The sequence below is a fragment of the Propithecus coquereli genome, unplaced genomic scaffold (genome assembly GCF_000956105.1).
Source record: "Propithecus coquereli isolate 6110/MARCELLA unplaced genomic scaffold, Pcoq_1.0 Scaffold1152, whole genome shotgun sequence".
In the NCBI taxonomy this organism is placed as follows: Eukaryota; Metazoa; Chordata; class Mammalia; order Primates; family Indriidae; genus Propithecus; species Propithecus coquereli.
Window position 1 is genome coordinate 373076 of NW_012135548.1, and position 8379 is coordinate 381454.

At 61.8% G+C, this 8379-nt stretch overlaps 1 protein-coding gene across 5 annotated transcripts in view; it reads left to right on the top strand.

The window, feature by feature from the left end:
• Positions 1–7657, top strand: part of LOC105821139 (voltage-gated potassium channel subunit beta-2) — a 62786-nt gene extending 55129 nt beyond the window's left edge. For 3 of the 5 annotated variants that reach the window (XM_012657805.1, XM_012657779.1, XM_012657796.1), the window contains 6 exons: positions 3347–3432; positions 4237–4357; positions 4428–4522; positions 5474–5594; positions 6076–6164; positions 6878–7338. In XM_012657805.1, the coding sequence (XP_012513259.1) occupies positions 3347–3432; positions 4237–4357; positions 4428–4522; positions 5474–5594; positions 6076–6164; positions 6878–6967 (602 nt within the window). In that variant the 3' untranslated portion in view covers positions 6968–7338. Of the gene's footprint in view, positions 1–357; positions 403–3346; positions 3433–4236; positions 4358–4427; positions 4523–5473; positions 5595–6075; positions 6165–6877 lie in introns of all 5 variants that reach the window. The other 2 variants (XM_012657770.1, XM_012657788.1) reach the window with 2 other exon arrangements.
• The last annotated feature ends 722 nt before the right edge of the window (positions 7658–8379 follow it).

Here is an 8379-nt window from a genome sequence, read left to right on the forward strand (position 1 = left end):
GGATAAATTTCTACGTAGAGGAGAAAAATGTTCAGTGCTTCCGAGGGCAGTTTTGGTTTCTTTGGCGTTTTTATTCTTTGGACTCCCGCGATCTCAGCACACCCCGCTCCCGCTACGGGCATTGCTCGTTCGCGCTTCGCTGCTCCAGGGACTTGGAAAATTAAGTTGTGTTTAAGTTATTTTTTCTTCATTTGTTTTTATATATACCGCACACGTGTGTATATATATTTCTTTCTAACTTAACAGATATTCCATGCAAAGTGGCTCTCGCCTCCTTCCCACGCCTTGTCACGCCACACCTCTCGGCGTCCCACAGCTGTAAACTCTGGTCTCTTTAAATCTTTCTTTTGTCACCAGGGGACCCATTTAGTTCCTCCAAGTCAAGGACATTCATCATAGAAGGTACACAGCACCCTTAGCCCAGCTACTGACTTCTGCGTCCCAGCTGCATTTTATGAGACAGTGGTTTTAACTTACACGACTCTTTCGCCCCGTGACAAACTTCTCCATAAAATGCACAAGGCGGGGAGCTCCCTGTGAGAACACCCTGCAAGGGAAGGAAAACCCAGTGGTGCGGGAGCCCCTTGTCCCCACGTGATCCATGCTGTCATTTCATCCCTTTCCGTCTGTGCATGGTCCCCACCCCTGGGCTTGCATTGCTGTGACCCACAGTGGCCGGCTGGCGTCGGAGGATGCTGTGATCCCGCCTGGAAACTTGACCCATGAAGGTGCCCTGGGAAGGGTTGGGAGACCAGGTTTCTGCAGGAGCGCACCTGTCGGGGACTCCAGAACATTCAGCCCCCAGCAGGTCTTAGCTCCTCCTCCCGGCCAGCACGGCCACCATCCACAGCATGTGGGTCATTTCCCCTCTGTGTGGCCAGACCTCTCCATCAAAATGAAGTCATTTTCCCCCTAAAAGAACAACTGCAGGAGCTGGCAGGATTCTGAGACTGGAGGCAGCCTCTGGCTGTGCGTGGTCTCTCTGCCCTCCCCTTGGCTAAGGGCCCCAGGACCCCACCCCAAGGGCCAGCACAGTCTCCCTGGGACAGCGCTGATGGAAGGGCTCCTGCCTGCCAGCTGGTGCTGCCACCCGACCCCTCCCATGTATTATTTGTGACGCAGCAGGAGATGCCATGGGTTTTGGCAGCAGCTGGAAGGATTCGGTCCTCCTGCTTCTGTTCAGCAGCATTAAATATTGAGGCAAAGGACAGTTGTCCCTAACTGTTCCTGTGTCTGGGGCCACCAACATCAGGCCTGGGCAGAGGTGCAGCGCGCCCCTGCATGGGGCCCTACATCCGGCCTGCCTCTGCCCGGGACCCTTTGCCTGGGCCCCTCCCCCTGCAGACAGCCAGAGGCTCAAGCTGACCCCGAACCGCCGGCCGTGGCGCCATCACTGCATGGAAGGGGCACACAGGACACCACACAGTCTCCCCGGCTGGGATCTTCATGACCCAGAGAGCTGTGGGGTGGGGGGAGGGTGAGGGAGCGGGTGGCCTTGGGGGCCTCTGCTTCCCTCTCTCTGGCATGTGGACCTGTGCCTTGGCTGAGAAGCACCGGGAAGGTGTGCTGCATGGCCACAGGCGCCCCAAGAGTGTTTCTAAAACAACTGAACGAGGACCACCGCCCGGGTCAGGAGCCCGGCCCGGGATTAGGATGGGGTCAGGGATTCCCCTGGGACCCTATAGGTGCTCCTCGGACCTTCCCAGCCAGGCACTGGCCTCCTCCTCAAGGTATATCAGTGCTGGCAGTTGGAGCAGGCGGCCCAGGGAGGTGTCCCCAGAGAGGTTCAGACTCCCTCCCAGATCTCCACCCATGCATGGGGGCAGGGAGGATTCCCGGGAGCCACAGAGGCCAGGGCTGGTTGCAGGCGTGGAAGCCGAGGTGGCCTTTCCAGCGTCCTGGGAGAGCCTGCTCAGGCCACCACCAGGAAGCCCCGCTGCCCTTAGCTCCAGCCCTCAGGATGCCTTGGGTCCCACTCAGGCTGGACCTCAGCCAACGGGGCACTCAGGGACCTGCGAAGGATCAGAACTGACACCCCAAAACAGGTGGGCGGGAAGCCAGCACTGCCACTCGGCGCGGAGAAGGGGCCTGTGGCCTTGCTGCCATTCTGCACTGGAAATTTCAAAACAAACCCAGCATTCTCCAAGTTCCTTCCCATCCCTCCCACCCCCAGCCATCTTCAGGGACCTCAGCTTCCCATCTCAGTGACAAATGAGGGGCAGGGCGCTTGGGGAGAGATGGGGATTTTCAAGGGTCAATGTTACTGCACTGTTTTTAGAAACACTTGCTCCTCCACTTTACTGCCAACACTGCCGTGGCAGTTGAACTTGCAAGCACTGTATCGACCGTGAGATTCTGGTGGGACTGTCCCTCACCCCGCAAAGCTGAGAGGCATTTGAAATTTGAGAATCTGAGGCCAAGTTCTGTTTTTAAAACCCCATCACTCCCATGAGGCTGAAACAGCGGAGGGAGGGGCTATAGCTGGCAGATTGTTATGTCTCAGAGACTTTGTTGAATACTCGGAAGAATCTGTCATGTAATTGGTGCAAGGGTTTCTGTTATTTAAAAGATGTCATGGGGTGTCAGTGATTTAGTTCTTGGGGCATTGTGAGTCTCAGCTGTCCAGGGTCCAGGCTGTTCCTCACAGCTGTCTGCCCTGGGCCTTGGCCCCTTAGAGGAAGAGCAGCCAGTCCCCCTGTCACCCTGGGACCGTCCCGTGCCAGGGAAGGGGGACTGGTTTGAGAACGCAGGCCATGGTCCACACAAGGCTGTCCGTGCCTGCGCCGGCCCTCCTGGGCACGAGAGGAGCGCAGCCCGCAGCCCGCCTCCGCCCCTCCAGATGCCGTCACTCCCTCTCCACCGGGTTCCCACGTCCGGTGAGGGTGTGGAACGGCCCGAAGCAGGAGACCTGAAAACAGGCAAAACACGTTTCCTTCCTGTTGCCTCTGCCAGTTTAACTGCAGCCTTAATCCACTCACCTGGTCCTTCCTGAGTGTCGGGGTCCCCGGTTCTTCCCCCCAGTTCCAGAGTCAGAGTCACAGTCTTTGATGTCAACTTGCCTTCATCACAGTCCACCCATAACCCATTTTTCAAGGATTCTGCAAGGCCTGTAACTAGCTGGGGAGAGTGTTTTCAAGACCACCTTCTTGGATTGCGGCTCGCTTTTCCCTTCCATCCCGGAAAACCCCTCCCACGCCAAGTTCCGAGCCAGGAAGTACACTGCTTGCAAGACGTCTTGCAGCCTCCTCTCCCCACTCCCGGCGTCCTGCCTGTATTTGCAGCAAGTCCCCAGGCTGGGCCCCGTGCCTCGGACGCCCCCCACCTGCAGCTTCTTCTCTCGTGACAGAGACCGTACGAGCCATGACGCACGTCATCAACCAGGGGATGGCCATGTACTGGGGCACATCGCGCTGGAGCTCCATGGAGATCATGGTACGGGCCGCTGTGTGCGCATGCGCCGGTGTGGGCTGCTCGCCCCGGCCACGTGAGACCCCAGGGCCTGGCAGAGTCTGAGCCTGCGGCCCCGACTGCACAGATAACGGGGTCCTGAGCAGAGACCGCATGCGGGAGTGCGGCGGTTGTGACTGTAGGCCTCGCAGACCAGGGTCTTGGCGTGGATCCCGGCACCACGTGGTCCCGGACAGATGGCTTGACCTCTCTGAGCCTCAGTTTCCCTCCTGTAGAACAAGCCTGCCAGCACGATCCCTCATGGGGCTGCTCTGAGGATTCTCTGAGAGAACCGGGGGGAAGCTCTCAGCAGAGGTCCCGGAGCTCGGGAAGCCCTCGGCAGCGAGGACACCATTACCGTCCGGGTGCGCGCGGTGTTCCAGGTGCTGTTAGATCTGAGGGCTTCGTGGGGACTAAGTCCCATTTAATCCTCTCGATGCCTCGTGAGGTAGTGCTGCTGTCGTCCTGTTTTCCAGATGTGGACACTGTGCACAGAGAGGTTAAGTAACATAGCCAAGGCCACTCAGCCAGTCAGTGCCAGACCCCAGCCTCACTGCTGCACTGCGCTTCCCCAGACCCTCAGCCTTGGGGTCCCACCACGCACCCCCTGTTCCCAGCTCACCTGGGCCTTGCTGGCTCCCAGGAAAGCTGTGTGCAGGGGAGTGGGAGGGTCCCAGGGGCCAGGCCAGCCATGTCCCAGAGGTGCCTTTGTGTCCTGTCACCTGCTGCCCTGCAGCTCCCCAGGGCCACTGACCAGCAGGGGCCATCTGGGCCCCTTTTCCCCCGCAGGAGGCCTACTCCGTGGCCCGGCAGTTCAACCTGATCCCGCCCATCTGCGAGCAGGCCGAGTACCACATGTTCCAGCGCGAGAAGGTGGAAGTGCAGCTGCCCGAGCTGTTCCACAAGATAGGTGGGTGCCGCCTGCCCGCCCCGCCCCGCCCCCGTGGCCCAGGCCTTGACCGTGGGGTGTTCCTCTCTAGGCGTGGGCGCCATGACCTGGTCCCCTCTGGCCTGCGGCATCGTTTCCGGGAAGTATGACAGCGGCATCCCACCCTACTCGAGAGCCTCCTTGAAGGTGAGGGAGTGGCCAGGGAGGGGGAGGGGATGGGCAGAGGACAGGCATCTGGGGGGACAGGGGGACCTTTGGGCCGACTGCTTGGTGCTGGGCAGGGGCTTCCCTGGGCCACAGCTGCCTTTGCCGCCTCCGCCTGGGGTTCCGTGGCATGAGAACATGGAGCCCCTTCTGGCCTGACCCCACACCCAGAGGGGCCGCCCACTCCATGGGACCTGGCACCCCAGATAGGGGGCCCCTTCTTATACCCCCACCTCTGCCCCCACCCCAGTATGCACATCGTGGGCTGGGTCCACAGGTGCCATTTGGGGTACCCCCATCCCACATACTTGCCCACTCTCTGCTGTCACTGAGACCTCGGGGGCTTCAGAGCTACATAGCGGTGACCCTGGGACAAGTGACCGCTCCCCCACACATACCTCTGGAGGGTCCCAGACTGCAGGGCTTGGGGACACGGAGCAGGCAGAGAAAGGCCTGCCCAGCAGGACAGACCCAGCCCTGGACCTGGTCCTGGGATCCCGGGCAGCATGGCCTGGCCCACCCCTCCTCCCGGCGCACAGCAAGGGCAGGGCAGGGCGCCCTCCAGGAGGCACCGCAGTCCTGGGGTGTGGCCAGGGGCGGCAGCACCCCTCTAGGGCCAGGGGAGGGTTCCTCTGGGCCACAGGCAGCAGCCAGTCTCCCCGGCCGCCAGGCTCCCTGGGAGAAGGGAAGGGCAGCGCTCACCGCCTCTACCTGGCTCAGCGGCGGGTCAGCACCCGCGGACTGCACTTGAGAGTGGACAGGGCCGTTCTCCTGCCCACCCTGCACGGCTGGCCTGGGGCAGGCTGCCGCCCTGGCTTCCAGACCAGGGCCGCTGTTGGGAGAAGGATCTGAAAGGAACACAGATTGTCAGCCACCTGCACGCGGGGTCCAGGTGACCTGCCCTCACCTGGAGCTGTGCTTTGCCCCACCCAGGGCTACCAGTGGCTGAAGGACAAGATCCTGAGCGAGGAGGGCCGGCGCCAGCAGGCGAAGCTGAAGGAGCTGCAGGCCATCGCCGAGCGCCTGGGCTGCACCCTGCCCCAACTGGCCATAGGTGAGGGCTCGTGTGCCGGGGAGGTGGCAGGGTCCCCGAAGGCCTGGGCTGGCCATGGGGAATGGGGCCGGGGTCACCATGGGGCCAGCGTCCCTGGGGAGAAAGGTGAGGGAGCCCTGAACAGTATCCCTGCTGGCCACGGGCAACAGGGCTCTGGGGGCAGGGTTGGGACAATGTCCTTGGGGAGATGATGGGGGTCCCTGAGGGCCTTGGCCACCCCCCATCAGCCAGCCATGGGTAATGGGGTCCCCACCTTCATGGGGAGAGGATGGGGGCCTGAGCCCCCGGGCCACCTCTACACCCAGGGCAGTGGGCCAGGGCTCCCCCAGCACCCACTCCAGCCACTCCTTGGGCAAAGCCCCCCAGCACTGCTGAGCGTCTCAGGCCCCCTGAACCCAGAGGCTGGGTGTCTCCAGCCCAGTGGGGGGCATACAGGGCCTTGCGGAGGGCGCCGCCCTCACCTCGGGTCTTGCTGCCCCAGCCTGGTGCCTGCGGAACGAGGGCGTCAGCTCCGTGCTTCTGGGCGCCTCCAACGCCGACCAGCTCATGGAGAACGTGGGAGCGATTCAGGTGAGCATGCGGGCTGCGCAGAGCTCCCACCCAGCCGGGCCTTCGTCCTGCGTGCCAGGCACCGTCTAGACGGCCAGGACACACCCACGAACCATCAGGGGGCCCTGCTCCTGGAGAGCTCGCTTTCCAGCAGGGACAGGTGTACACTGGATGCTGGGAGGAAGGAAATTGAAGCAGGCATTGGAAGGTGACAAGCTCTAGAGGAAAAACGCCAGAGATGGGGAGATGAGAAAGGGAGCTGGGGGCAGGAGGAGGTGGCGCCAGGGACCCAGGTTTAAGGGGAGCTGTCAGCTGGGCTTGTTGAGAACGTGGCGTTTGAGCAAAGGCTCGGGGAGCTGTGGAGTGAGCTGTGCACACGCCAGGTGGGGGAGGCTCCGGCAGCAGCAGCTACTGCCAAGGCCCGGGCAGGGGCAGATCCCGAAGGGCAGGGACGGGCATGTTTCCTCCGAGTGGGATGGGAGCCGGGCACAATTTGGAGCTGAGGAGAGGCTTGGTCCAACAAAGCTTTCAAAGACGCCTCCTCTCTACCTGCTCAGTGGGGCCAGATTTGGGAAGGCAAAGCAGCATGGCCTCCGTCTGCTTTGGATGGAGCCAGATGTGACGGGTGGGGACGGTCCCGGCCAGCAGCAGGTCTGGAGTGACGTCACCCCACCCCCCCCACCAGCCAGGCGACCTTGGTGGAGAGTTCTGATTCGTTTTGTCCTTGCACACAGGTCCTTCCAAAACTGTCGTCTTCCATTATCCACGAGATCGATAGTATTTTGGGCAATAAACCCTACAGCAAAAAGGACTACAGATCCTAAGACGCCCCGCCCGCCTGCTCAGACAGTCCCCGTCTCCCTCCTAGTCTTTGTTCGCTCGCTTAAGCTGTTCTGAAGCCAAGTGAAGAGTGTGGTTTGCATCAAAGAGAAAACACTCGCCGTGATGTCATCGGGAAATGATCTCCCACGTCGCTGCCAGACACCACCCACTGCTTCGCCAGACCACGTGGAAGCTGGATTTGTGCCCGAGAAGCATTGGTTAGGAAGGACGTTCAAGCAGTCCCACCCAAGCCGGTCGCTTCTGCTCATCCTCCCAGAAAAGACCACCCAGCTGTCTCCCACCCTCGGCCCTTCATGGCGATTCCCGAAGTCAAGGCCAGGCCAAGGCCTGGTTGGGTCTTCTGGGTGGGCAGGGCCAGCCTCTCCTCTACCAAGACCCCCTGCCTGGTGTTGGGGGAGAAGAAGAGAGGTCTGCCCCTTCTGGGGCCTCCTCTGCCAGGACCCTGGTCATTGGGTGGGACCTCCCCACCAGGGGTCTTCCTCAACCTCCCTCTTCCCAAGGGCTCCAGGTACTTTCTGGGGGCCCGGACCCGATTCCTCCCCTGTCCTTCTGTGCCCTGACCTGCCCACTGGGCCTCGGCAGGGGCACACCCACCCAGCTGGCCTTGGACCCCCCCACCCTCATTAGCAGGGGCAGGGACCCCAGAGGGAGTGGCTATGTGGTTTGGGACCCACAAAAGTTCAGGGCTCAGATTGCTAACCCCACAGTCCTCCTCCCTGCACCACTGAGGAGCCCAGGCCAGGGAGGCCTGGAGCGCTCGGGAGGGGCCCAGAGGAATGGGCCCCTCTGTCCTTGCCCCGGCAGGCCCTGTGGCTGTGCACTCCGAGCTGGACCGTGGCTGCTGACCGCACATAGGCAGGTGGCAACAGGCAGGGCCCATGTGCACAAGGACATGCTCCTCTTGGTCCGCAGAGACCCTCCTCTAAAACCACACGACCCCAGGCCTCTGCTATGCACCAGGGTGGTGAGCTTGGGTTTTGCAGAGAGAAGATGCTTAGACCCTTCCGGTAAAGGAAGGTCCCTGGGGTTCTCTGAGCTTCCTGCCCAGGGGCTGGGGTGGTACCCCCAGTAGCAGCCCTACAAAGTAGGGAAAGACCTCAGGGAACCTCTCCCTGGAGAGAGGGCCGGGGCTGGCCCGTCCCTTCCATACCACCCCCCACCTGGAACAGCTGGGGAGATGGAGGGAGGGCAGGACAGGCCCAAGTCAGCCCCTGTGCAGCCTGGGACTGGGGGGATGGTGACGCCAGCAAGCCTGCAGGTGAGGGTGGCCTGGAGGCCCAGTCTTGTGGTCCTTTGTGGGCTACATGGGGGCAGAACCCACCTCTACCGCACCCTTTGCCTGCTGGCTCCACAGGGGACCCTGTGCCTCCTGCCTCAGCGTGTCCCTCTGGCG